This window comes from Erpetoichthys calabaricus, chromosome 3 (assembly GCF_900747795.2).
Source record: "Erpetoichthys calabaricus chromosome 3, fErpCal1.3, whole genome shotgun sequence".
NCBI classification, from domain to species: Eukaryota; Metazoa; Chordata; class Cladistia; order Polypteriformes; family Polypteridae; genus Erpetoichthys; species Erpetoichthys calabaricus.
In genome coordinates, this window is record NC_041396.2 from 306,884,552 (window position 1) to 306,898,072 (window position 13,521).

Sequence of the window (13,521 nt, forward strand, 5' to 3'; positions counted from 1 at the left end):
AGAATCGATCAGCAAAGCGCCATTCCTTAATGAAAACGAAGAACGGAGACATTGTACAAGAGCCAACCAGTCATTGTTTTATTATAATAAAAATTGTCTAGCAGTATAGGTGGAGTATATTTTATATTTGTAGTAGTTATATGTCGCCGCTGTGTGCTTTTTTCCTTGTGCTGGAGCCAATCCCAGCTAACACAGGGCACACACTAGGGACAATTTAGGATCGTCAGTGCACCTGTGGGAGGAAACCCATGCAGACATGGGGAGAACATGCAAACTCCACCCGGGAAGTGAACCCAGGTCTCCTAAGTGCGAGGCAGCAACACTACCCACTTCGCCACCGTGCCACCCAGTCATAGCTACGTTGGCCCGATATCTCGTTCATGTTCTCAAGTTTTCCAGCTTTAAACTTCAACTCGGTGGTGTGTTTTAGATGCCCCCCAGCTGTTGCTTTCAGTCTTAAAATGCATTCCCAGTTAGTTTCCACCAACTGCCTTGACGATGTGATTTGTTATTTTCTCAGAAGAATTGTGTTGGCTTGTCGTAAATTGAGAATCTGGAAGATCTGAAGGAGATCCACCTCTCAAGAGTCGAGCGGTTTTGAATCCTGAGCCCACCACAGCCAGACATACCCTTGGTTGCATGTCTCTAGACAGATTCTGGACCTCACAGGTGGCGCAGTGGTAGTGTTGCCGCTTTGCAGTAAGGAGATTGTGGGTTCGCTTCCTGGGTCCTCCCTATGTGGAGAGCACTTTGAGTAGTGAGAAAAGCGCTATAGAAATGTAAAGAATTATTATTCAAGTGCTGCTACGACTGTAATGACCAGACCTGCACACAAAAGTTTATTTGCCTTTTTAATTCCTTCAGCACATCGCCCAGATGAGAAGAATGTTCTGTCATCTTAAGCCCCTAAATCCCCTTTAGAGGTTCTTCTCACTCGGTCATTTCTTCTCCCATCCCATCTAATTAGCCCCTCAGTGCCCGTGTTTAACTTCACTTTTATTAGTTTCTCTTTATTTCTTGTATTAGGAGTGCGTTAGTTTTCACATACCCTTTGGTATCAGATGGCAGGGTCAGCCATCGTCCAGCGCCCCAGGAGCAGTTGCAGGTTTAAGGGTTTTGCTCGAGGATAGCAGGGTAGGATCCCCTTTAGCACTGACCAGGATTCAAACCTGCAACCTTCCAGATCCCAGTGCAGATCCTTTCTCCTGTGCCAGACTCCAGCATCGTTGTCATCTAACGCCTCTTGTGTTCTCCTTTTTCCCCCCCTAGAAATGCCTGGTGAAGCCACAGAGACCGTTCCTGCCACAGAGCAGGAGCTCCAGCAGCCTCTCGCAGAGACAGGTATGTTGTGTCCTGACGACCTTGTGCCTTAATATTAACTCGGGATTTGCACTTTGCCTTTTTTTTTTTTTCTTGGCATGCAGAGTGTGGGGGGCATGGATAAGGTGGTCTCACAGGTTTTCTTGCATGGATTTGGATTCTTCTAGAGATGACCTCTAGAGTGGTGCATGAGAAAGACGGGCCCTTTGCAGAAGGAAATGTTTTGTGTGCAGGACAGAGCTTGCCCTCTGCTGGAGCTTAATACTCCAGAGTGCCAGGTGCCAATGCTTGTCTGTGATTTGTCCTGCGGTGCTTAGTCTTTGTGTGGAGCTCAACTTGGCGGTACCACAGGCCTTGGGTGGTGAATGCTGGGAAGCACAGGCCTCCTTTGGCGAGTTTGAGTTGTGGTGTGGATGGTTTACTGGGCACTTGAATAGCAATTTCGGCATGAGCTCACATGTATGAAGGGGCAGGTGTAATCTTGAGTGGGCACCCGTGGGCCAACACTCCATAGCAGCAAGCTTTCATGGCTGCGTCACATTTTGTAGTGAAGTAGAGAGGGTGCAGGTGCTGCATGATGTGGGTGGTCTGTCACAAGTTCACGTCCAGCTGTGCCAGTTCTAACTTTACTGTAACTCCTCCCGGACCTGTTGGGGGGCACAGAGAGCTCCGTGTCCATCAGAGAGGCAACTACAGAGTCTCCAGAGTCGGCCAGTCCAGAGGTTGCAAATGAGGCTTCCCAAACTGAGACTGACCCGGGCCAAGCAGCCCTGTGTGGTCCTGCACAGGAGCCTTCAGGTGGGTCGCCCTTTCTTTGTCACATGTCTGCTTTCCTTTCCATTGGCTAGCTGGTGACCTTTTTTAGTCAGGTGCTCTACCACTTGGTTTTCCCCTATTTTAACAAACTGGGTATGTCATGGATGGCAAGTCCTGGCAAAGTGGTGGGCTCTGATGTGCTTTGGTTTTCCAGCCATTGACTGTTGTTTAACTGTTGTCCTCCTCGGGGTGGTCTTTCTGCCTCTCACCGCGCACTTTGGTCTGCAAGTTTAGATCTGGAGCTGAGGCCCTGCTGTATCTCTCGGGTTAACCACCATAATCGTAGGCACAGATCATTAAAATGTGACATGCCTTGGAGTTGATCCTGATCTTGGCCTCCTGGCTTTGCCCAGGCAGGGTGCTGGTATGGACTGGCAGGGTAGTGCCTGGTGTGTGTGTGTGTGTGTGTGGTTGGCAAGACGTTTTCTGTCCTAGGTAATGACACTTTGTGTTGGCATTATGAGGTGTTACCTGTCCCGTTACCCAAGTGTCACATGATTGTTTTTACTGATTTCAGAAATTCCCAAAATTTAAAGATGGGTGCTCTCCTGTGCCTTTGTACCCGTGTCTCTGCTTCACAGCTACAGTAATCCCTCACTTATCGCGGGAGATAGGTTCCAAGGCCGACCGCGATGACTGAATTTCCGCGAAGTAGGGACACCATATTTATTTAATTATTTAACGTGTATTTGGACGTTTTTAAACCCTCCCTGTATTGTTTACAACCCACCTGTTACTCTATTAATAACAGGGACGACTGCTAAGCAATATGAAATCGGTAGATAAGTTTACACTTACTGTATAGCGAAGTACACGTAGCTATATATGATGTGATGATGGTGATGAATATGCTGCGCAGTAAAAATGATGACGATGAAGGTGATAATCCCCTGAATGCAGTAGCAAGAGCGCACGTTAATGCTGAATGAGTGAGATGAGACTTCCTGGTTAATGCAGCACTCCGTCACTGAGCCAATCAGCAGCACACAGGAACTTAACTGCGTGCTCTGATTGGGTAGCTTCTCAGCCATCCGCCAATAGCATCTCTTGTATGAAATCAACTGGGCAAACCAACTGAGGAAGCAAATACCAGAAGTAAAAAGACCCATTGTCCGCAGAAACCCGCAAAGCTGCGAAAAATCCGCGTTATATATTTAGATATGCTTACATATAAAATCCGCAAAGTCGTGAATCCGCGAAAAGTGAACCGCGAAGTAGCGAGGGATTACTGTACTTCCATGTTTCACAGGCTTTAGTGAAGGGAATGCAGCACTTGAGGTGGTGTCAGACAGCAGTGAAATGGGGCAAGTGGTACAGGATGTGCCCCCATCAAAGATGCTGTTGCTGTGCTTCTGGCCCACTGCTTCCATTCTTGTGTGTCCCACTGATTGAAGCGCATGCATTTGTCCAGAACATATTAGAGAATACTAGGCGATGGCGGTGTAAGAATAGGAACGGAAAATGGTGAGAAAGGAATTCAGAAATCAAGAAGAAATAAATACTTCTTGAAAGACGCAGTGTGCATGTAGAATTTCCGGCCAAGCAGGATTACATGTGAAAGTGATAAATAAATCGGGCTTTCTGAATTTACGTACTATGGCCATGGCATCCTGTTAGTTTTGTTGCATGTATCTTGGACTTCCTGGAGATGTGGATGGTAATCTGATCATTTTGCCTACACGTATGTTGTTATTTTCAGCGTTTGCTTGCAGTGCGTCTGATAGTTCGACGTGCAGATCTTGTTGATGTAATCGGAGATAGTTGAGACGTGCGCCCTCTCTGTTTTAACATGCGTATCTATGACGTACGTACGTAATAGTTTGTCGCTGGAGTGTAAAATCCTAAATGTATTCCTCATTGCTAATCTGTACGTGTAAAATTAGCATTGAGTAAGCCTTATTCACTTGGTGGTTCTTTTATTGGGAACATGTTGTAAATCTTTGTGCCAGCCAATGTCTCCGTAAGGGAATAAAAGTGGGTGAACCATAGGATTGCAATTCATATTGAGCGTGGAAATCTGTTTACAGGAGTTGCCTGTGGGATAGATGCAAATGTCCCTTTCGGCAGGCAGTTCGCCATCTTCTCCAACGAAAATCGCTGCAACATCGGTGTGACATGTCGGGGCATTGTATCGTCGTAAATCCTGCCCAGGGTTTTCCTTGAAACCCATTCGTGCAGATGTGGTTGGATTAGACTGAGCGATTTCATGCATGTGTTTGATTAGCGAAGGGGTTGATGGTTCTGAGCATGGAATCTAGCTGGAGAAGTACATTTTCGCTGCATGCAGAGTTTGCTTTATTTTGTAAGCGTACTTCAGTAGTGTGCGCTGTGTCAAAAACAAACAACTGTCCATATCCTGGAGAGGTAGAAGTGTTAGCGTATAGTGGAGAGATTTGGTGATCAATCTGCCCGTGTATTTTAAAACAGTATGGTCCGTGGCCAGGAGGTTGAGTTATCTGTGCACCCATGGAAGCGAACGCTAGAGAAGAGTTGTATTCTCGAATGTGTTCACGATCATTTTTACCTTCTGATGTTTGCTGTGTAAGACGCTGTTGTAAAGACACAGGTGGCTCCCGCTAAGGTGGTAAAGCTACTTTACCGTCGTGGCAGCACCTCGAGTACTTGTTGGCTGGATTAAGCTCAGCAGGCCAGTATAGTGCATGACAGTGTTTGCACTGCTGGTCTGGAGTCCCAATGTTGTACTCTTGGACAGGAAGACAGGAATGAGGTGAAGAAGTACCTGTGGTAACGAGAAGAGAATTGTGGTATGTCTGCTGAGACTGCGTTGGTTTGGAAAAGTTGCTTTGCAGATGTCGCACTGCAAGACTTGTGAATGAGTTTTGTTGTGTTTAGTCAGACAATCCTGTGTAGTGAACTTCTTATATTACATTTCTGGCACTCATATAGTTGTTGGGAAGAATGCCTTTACTTGTGTTTAGCAAGTGAGGGTCGCGTTTGAAAAGTTGTGTTGCAGGAATTGCACTGGAAGCATGTGGGAAGGGTTTGGAGGAGGACGAATAGGAATCGAGGAGTGGCTGTGTCGGCTGCGTGTGGGCGGGGCCGGATTTGAAGTGGAGCCACAGGCAGCGTGGGGAAGGGTTTGGAGAAGGACGAATAGGAATCGAGAAAGGCCGTGTCAGCTGCATGTGGGCGGGACCGGATTTGAAGTGGAAGCAAGACGAACCAGAAGAGAAATACATAATATAAGAGATGAAGCACTCGGCTCCCACTGTTCTAACTATTGGATCAGGGTCGGTGCTTTCCCTCGACTTCCATACCTTAGTGTTGACACAGGGAATTGCTGGGGGGGCCGCCTTCTGCTTGGCCAGTGTGTGAATGTCTACTTCATGTGTGACGTCACTCGCTGAAGTGTTGTGTAGCTTTACGAGTCCATCACAAGTGTCCGTGGTGTGGAATCAAAAGGAAAAAATTCATGAAACTGCAAACTGATGTGGCTGGTTTTTAATATTAAAAATAATTTGAAAAACCCATAAGGCTGGCGGCCGTGCAGACAGTTGTTGGATGAAATGCAGGAGCTGCACCTGTAATATTTACAAGACAAAGCTCCAGTCATGGTTTTAGTATGCAAACATTGAATAGAGTTCCAACAAAACTGAATTTGTAATTTTACATAAAAGAAATCTTGCTGAAAAGTCTTTTAAATACAGGGGGTTCTCGGGTTACGACACAGTTCCGTTCCTACAACAGTGATGTAAGTCGAAACACACGCGAGCCCAAGTCACTTACCTACCCTAACACATTTGCAAAATCATAAACAACTAAGCCACAGAAAAAGGAAAAGGACATAAATATACAGAACTGTACACTGTACTGTAGTAACAGAAAAAAGGAGGGCAAAAAAGCCTTCCCTTTATTCCTTCTCACATCTCAATTTTTAAATTTTTATGGGAGTGAGTGTTGTAAACTCGAGACGTTGTAACCTGAGGACCCCCAGTAGTGTAGAGCTTGGCCCACAAAGGCACAACACTTCAATTGTATCAACCACATTGGAATTAATCCCAGTTCATTAAATGTGGAGGTTTATACGTAAGAAAACAGAGTTCAGGTTAACGGCTTCTCTGATGCAAACCTGATTTGTTCAGATTACAGAAATGAAGTCCTAGTTTGGCAGCCAGGCCGTCCACCAGTTTCTCAGGAAACTCCCACTGACTTCATTTCTGTTGTGAGTGGGGGGGGGGGGTTGGGGGGCGATTGCACCCCTACAGGTTTAAAACAAAAAAAAAGACACTGAAAGACCACCTTCACATTGCTGTCTTGCGATCCGCTCCATACTTCGCAGACTTCAAAGTCCGAACAGCACCAGTTGATTTTTTGATTGATTGGTTGCTTTTCTCTCTCTCTGTCCTTCTCTGCTCCTGATGCACACTCCTTTGAAGAGGAAGATATGTTTACATTCTTTTTTTTTTTTTTTAATTTTTTTATTAATTTTATTGTAATCATTCCATACAAATAGATCAATTAATACAAAAAAGAATTGAAGACAAATCAAACCCCACCCTTGAAGGATAGCATGGCCAAAGCAGAATTGCGTAGGGCTTTTTAATAGGGCAAAAGTAAACAAACATAAATAAATAAATGGAGAAGGAAACAAAATGCGGAATTACATTCTTTTAATTGTGAGACAGAACTGTCATCTCTCTTGTCACAGAGCACAGTTTAAACTTTTGAAAAAGAGACAAATGTTCATTTGCAGTGTTTGAATAAAATTCCTGTCTCTCTACAACCTCCTGTGTTTCTGTGCAAATCTGACCCAAGCGTGACATCGGTAATCACAACAAATCAGGTTTGCATCACAGAAGCCGTTAACCTGAATTTTGTTTTCTTAAGTATAAAAAAAAAAAAACAACCTAATGGGAGTTTCATGAGATTCAGTAGTCAGAGTCTGCAGACAAGCAGGCCCATCTCTGACCTCAACCCTTAAACCACCACAACTGGCTCTAGTTGGCTCCCAGTGCAGTTTGCCAGCACGTCAGAGCAGCGTATATTCATTGAATGGTACAACCGGCTCTAGTCATTCGCCAGCACACCGGAGCCAATCAGTCCGTGCCATACATTTGTTGAGCAGCCAGCTTGTGACCACTGGCGCCCCCTAGTAGATCAGCATCACTGGGATTCAGCCACTGCACTCGACGAGCCTGCCAGTGTCCGCGTTGGCCTCTGTGTGCAGCCAGTTCAAGCACAGTAGGCGATTTACTGAATTTCATCAATGGCGTCACTTGCACCTTGTACATGTAATAAGAGATTGTTGCAGTCGTTTTGACAGTTCATTGGCGGTGTGTAAAATGATCACTGTTGCAGTAATTGTGATGCTTTTTGCATGAAAGAAAAATATGTGCTCCATTAAATTTTCACATTATCTTTGTGAATTGTGACGTTTACCTAAAAAGTGCATCAAAAGAGTATTGGGCGTCCAGGGGTGCATTAAGCCCCAAGTATGTGGCGGTTTAAGGGTTAGCACAGTTCTGACTGTTTGGCCTGCCATCCCCAAGACTGCATAATCCATGTCAGTGTCAGGAGGCACCTGGTAAACCTCACACACACACACACACACACGGCGACTGGGTGTGAGATTTGAGCTCTGGACTCTGAGTGTGCCCTAAATCTCTGCTGCAGGCTATTCCATATTGGTACTCTGCAAGTAATGAGCTACACATGGCTGCTCTTGATTCCCTTACAATCGTTGTTGGATTTTTCAAAGTTAAAACATGAGCTGTCCTTTATTATAATAATAATCTAATATATAATTCACCAGCCTGCTCACTCACTCACGTCCGTCCAAAGCCGAATGCGCAGTCGCCTTCTGCGCAGCTGCCCAAAAAACCTTACGAGACCGACATTGCGGTAGGCGGCAGATTTATGGCCGCAAAAATTCAAAGAGAAAGGCGACTACAATTAAGGCTCCATAGGCCTGAAAGGTGATTTCGACTACAGCTCGAGGCCTAATTCAATACGCCTATATCAGGTTTGTGGTGCTTATACTTCTTACTATTCCACTCGTGTCCGTTTCATCTTACGTTGTCGAAACAGACTCTTTGTCTAGTAATAATAATAATGCGTTTTATTTATAGGGGCACTTTACATTAGCAGTAAATCTCAAAGTGCAACATAAAAAATTATTAGCCCCTTTGTCACCCACTTGTCAATATTGTTATCAGGACTGTACATTGGTTTATGGACAGTGGAACCTCGGTTTACGAGTGTTTTGCAAGACGAGCTAAAATGTTTACATTTTGACTTGATAAGTGAGCGAGGTCTTGCAGTACGAGTAGTACGTATACGCTTTGTCTGCTGAGCGTCATGTGATCACAACTGACCTGATGGTTCTTCTCTTGCTGCGGGATTGTGGGTAATTGTCTACTATTCTCCGTCTGAGTCGGCGTGCCTCACTGATATACTCAACATCCGTACGAGCGTATACTGTTTACTACAGCATGGTGACTGTGTGTGTGTGTGTGTGCTGTGATGTGAGTCCCCGTCTTGCACCCCAAAACATGAAGCTGAGTCTCAGTACTTTACAACAACAACAACATTTATTTATATAACACATTTTCATACAAAAAGTAGCTCAAAGTGCTTAATACTTTAGTGACACCAGCTTTACTCAGCTTGAAACAGCAACAGCGCGGTTATTTATTGTAACATGATCTGCCGCTCTCCAATATACACACACACACACAGCAGTCAGGCAGGGTCGTGGCCAAGTAATCCTGTGCCCTGCACATTTATAATGTTCCTTGTATCCCCCATCGACGGCAGGCGCTTATAGCAGGTCCGCGATCTTTTCGGATTCGCTTTTACGGCAAACTGCTACAGCGCTGGGAGACTGCAATTGCTTTGAGACGCTCTTCTGCGTGTCGTCCCATTGGGTGGAATCCCACGAGGTTAGAAACTCACTCACACTAGCCATGATTCTTTTCAAAGGTAAAGTGCAGGTTAATTTTGTTTTATGTATTTTTACTTTCTATTTTGTATTAATCATTTTTATATGAATAGTTTTAGGGTTGTGGAACAGAAATGTGAATTTCCCCTTGGGATTAATAAAGTATCTCTATCTATCTATCTACGTATCTATCATCTGAGTTTCCATTATTTCTTATGGGGAAATTCACTTTGATACACGAGAGCACATTTTCTGGAACAAATTATGCTCGCAAACCGAGGTTCCACTGTACTTGAGTTTCTCTTGTGTTATTTACAAAACTAGCTGCTACGTTGTCAGCAGGAAACTTAAGATTTTGATTTCAGCAGACTAAATGGTTCAGACTCTTGTAGTGACGCACGAAAATGAAGCTTCCTGGCCAAAGACTATGATGACAGTACCGCTGCTAGGAGGTCGAGCAAATCCTGAGCACACGTTGACTTTACTCTTTGCATAAGGCAGGGGTCCCCAACTCCGCTCCTGGAGGGCCCCAGTGGCTGCAGGTTTTCATTCTGACCCTTTTCTTAATTAGTGCTCTGTTGTTGCTGCTAATTAACTTCATTTTTAATTAATTTTAATTGATTTGTTTTTTTGTTTTTTTTTAAGATTTGTTCCCCTGAATTGCTCATTTCTTGCCTTAAACAGAAATGAAATGTGAGGTGAGTGAGCCCACAGACGACCACCCGAGTCAGGGTCTGTCAAATTCCAAATAATTTCATTCCAACCAGTTGCTCAATGAGGCGCCGAGTCTCGTCTTTAAGTAAACTCGTTCTTTAATTCCATGGCTTGTTGCTGCTCTCATTGTGCAATGGCAGACATTTCCGAAATTGCTGATTTTTCTCTTATTCACTCATTTTCTGTTAAATGTTTTGTGGTCCTGAGCAGATCAGGAGTTGTGGCTCTGAGGCTAGGGATCTGCACTGGCAATCGGAAGGTTGCCGGTTCGAATCCCATAAATGCCAATAGGGACTCTGCTCTGTTAGGCCCTTAACCTGCAATTGCTGAGCGCTTTGAGTAGTGAGAAAAGCGCTATAGAAATGCAAAGAATTATTATTATTATCAGCATGCCTGAAAACTTCATCTTTCTTTCTTTTCAGATATTGTATAATGGACACCAGTTGTTTTGGCTCATTTTGTATCTCATTATTGTTTGGCCACTAATTCAGGAAAGAATTCAATTCTTTATTGTCATGTGTACAAGTACCGTGTACAATGAAATGCTTGCTTGCTTGCATGTGCCCCTGCAGACAGTGAACATGAAAAAAAAAACACACAATAAATAAACGAGTATAAATAAGTAAATAAATAAAACCAGAATCCTAGGAATAACTCGAGACAGTGGCAGATGTATATGTGCAGGTAGCAGTTGAGGTGACACGAGGTTACCGATTGCAGTTGGGTAGAAACTGTTCCTGAACCCGGAGGTGCGCCTTCTGAATGGACTTTAGTCGCTTCCCAGATGGGAGGAGGGTGAAAAGTGACAGTGCTGGGTGGCTGGGGTCAATTAACAATTAAGGGGTCCGAGTCTTCAAGAGTAAGTCACAAGAAATTAATTAGCAGCAAAAACGGGTCACTGATTAAGAAAAGGGTGAGAATGAAAACCTGCAGCCACAGTGGTCCTCCAGGACCAGACTTAGCAACCCCAGCTTTATGGTAACTCTGAGGCAGGGGTCCCCAACTCTGGACCTGGTGGGCACCAGTGGCTGCAGGTTTTCATTCTAACCATCTTCTTCATTAGTTTTTGTTGCTAATTAACTTCTTTTGCCTTAATTTTAATTAACTTGACTCGGGCCCCTTAGTAGTTAATAGGCAGCCAAATAATGAGACACAACAAGCCGCCACATGACCAGCTCACCTGTGCCCATCACACAATATCTGAAAATAAAGAATGGTGATGGTCTCAGTAAGGTTAATCTCTTAGGTCACCAAAACATTTTGACAGTCAACACTTTTGGAGTTGTCTGCTGTGTGAGAATGAGAGCAACAAGTCATGGAATTAAAGAACAGCTTTAATTAACAGCAAGAATCAGCTTCTCATTAAGAGATTGGTTGGAGTTTGAAATCCCAGTTGGTCATCTGTTGGCTCGTTTCACGTCTCATTTCTGTTTGGCGGTCATTTAATGAAGAGAAGAATTCAGAGGACTGAATCCTTAAAAACAGGGCTATTAAAATGGAGAAAAGGAAGTTAATTAGCAGTGAAAACTGGTGACTGATTAGGAAATGAAAACCTGCGGCCCTCCAGGCCTGGAGTTCAAGTCCCCTGTTCTAACCTTTTTCTTAAATAGTGATTTGTTTTTGCTGCCTATTTAAGTTCTTTTGAAATCCTTTTAATTTACTAGTTTTTTTTAAGATACAGACAGACAGATATGAAAGGCACTATATGATAGATACTTTATTAAATTCACACACTCCAGCAGCAGCATACTGATATAAACCATATTAAATTAAAGAGTGATGACAATGCAGGTATAACAGACAGTAACTTTGTATAATGTTAACGTTTACCCCCCCCCCCCCCCCGGGTGGAATTGAAGAGTTGCATTGTGTCGGGGAGGAACGATCTCCTCAGTCTGTCAGTGGAGCAGGACGGTGACAGCAACAGCTCTGTCTGGAGGTGATCCTGTTCAGTGGATTCTCCATGATTGACAGGAGTCTGCTCAGCGCCCGTCGCTCTGCCACGGATGTCAAACTGTCCAGCTCCGTGCCTACAATAGAGCCTGCCTTCCTCACCAGGTTGTCCAGGCGTGAGGCGTCCCTCTTCTTTATTCTGCATCCCCAGCACACCACCACGTAGAAGAGGGCGCTCGCCACAACCATCTGATAGAACATCTGCAGCATCTTATTGCAGATGTTGAAGGACGCCAGCCTTCTAAGGAAGTATAGCCGTCTCTGTCCTCTCTTGCACAGATCATCAGTATTGGCCATCCAGTCCAGTTTATCATCCAGCTGCACTCCCAGGTATTTATAGGTCTGCACCCTCTGCACACAGTCACCTCTGATGATCACGGGGTCCATGAGGGACCTGGGCCTCCTAAAATCCATCACCAGCTCCTTGGTTTTGCTGGTGTTCAGGTGTAGGTGGTTTGAGTCGCACCGTTTAACACAGTCATTGATAAGGTTCCTGTACTCCTCCTCCTGCCCACTCCTGATGCAGCCCACGATAGCAGTGTCGTCAGTGAACTTTTGCACGTGGCAGGACTCCGAGTTGTATTGGAAGTCTGATGTATATAGGCTGAACAGGACCGAAGAAAGTACAGTCCCTTGTGGCGTTCCTGTGCTGCTGACCACAATGTCAGACCTGCAGTTCCCAAGACACACATACTGAGGTCTGTCTGTAAGATAGTCCACGATCCATGACACCAGGTATGAATCTACTCCCATCTCTGCCAGCTTGTCCCTAAGGAGCAGAGGTTGGATTGTGTTGAAGGCGCTAGAGAAGTCTAGAAACATACAGTGCATCCGGAAAGTATTCCCAGCGCTTCATCACTTTTTCCACATTTTGTTATGTTACAGCCTTATTCCAAAATGGATTAAATTCATTTTTTTCCTCAGAATTCTACACACAACACCCCATAATGACAACGTGAAAAAAGTTTACTTGAGGTTTTTGCAAATTTATTAAAAATAAACAAACTGAGAAAGCACATGTCCATAAGTATTCACAGTCTTTGCCATGAAGCTCCAAATTGAGCTCAGGTGCATCCTGGTTCCCCTGATCATCCTTGAGATGTTTCTGCAGCTTCATTGGAGTCCACCTGTGGTAAATTCAGTTGACTGGACCTGATTTGGAAAGGCACACACCTGTCTATAGAAGGTCCCACAGTTGACCGCACAAACCAAGCATGAAGTCAAAGGAATTGTCTGTAGACCTCCGAGACAGGATTGTCTCGAGGCACAAATCTGGGGAAGGTTACAGAAAGATTTCTGCTCTTTTGAAGGTCCCAATGAGCACAGTGGCCTCCATCATCCGTAAGTGGAAGAAGTTTGAAACCACCAGGACTCTTCCTAGAGCTGGCTGGCCATCTAAACTGAGCGATCGGAGGAGAAGGGCCTTAGTCTGGGAGGTGACCAAGAACCTGATGGTCACTCTGTCAGAGCTCCAGAGGTCCTCTGTGGGGAGAGGAGAACCTTCCAGAAGGACAACCATCTCTGCAGCAATCCACCAATCAGGCCTGTATGGTAGAGTGGCCAGACGGAAGCCATTCCTTAGTAAAAGGCACATGGCAGCCCGCCTGGAGTTTGCCAAATGGCACCTGAAGGACTCTCAGACCATGAGAGAGAAAATTCTCTGGTCTGATGAGACAAAGATTGAACTCTTTGGTGTGAATGCCAGGTGTCACGTTTGGAGGACACCTGGCACCGCTCATCACCAGGCCAATACCATCCCTACAGTGAAGCATGGTGGTGGCAGCATCATGCTGTGGGGATGTTTTTCAGCGGCAGGG

The 13,521-nt window shown here is 44.9% G+C and overlaps 1 protein-coding gene across 5 annotated transcripts in view; it reads left to right on the top strand.

Moving 5' to 3' along the window:
• naca (nascent polypeptide associated complex subunit alpha) overlaps positions 1-13,521 on the top strand; it is a 34,599-nt gene that overhangs the window by 5,963 nt on the left and 15,115 nt on the right. For 3 of the 5 annotated variants that reach the window (XM_051924979.1, XM_028798697.2, XM_028798700.2), the window contains exon 2: positions 1,270-1,341. In XM_051924979.1, coding sequence (XP_051780939.1) covers positions 1,272-1,341 — 70 coding nt within the window. In that variant the 5' untranslated portion in view covers positions 1,270-1,271. Of the gene's footprint in view, positions 1-1,269; positions 1,342-1,983; positions 2,119-13,521 lie in introns of all 5 variants that reach the window. The other 2 variants (XM_028798696.2, XM_028798699.2) reach the window with 1 other exon arrangement.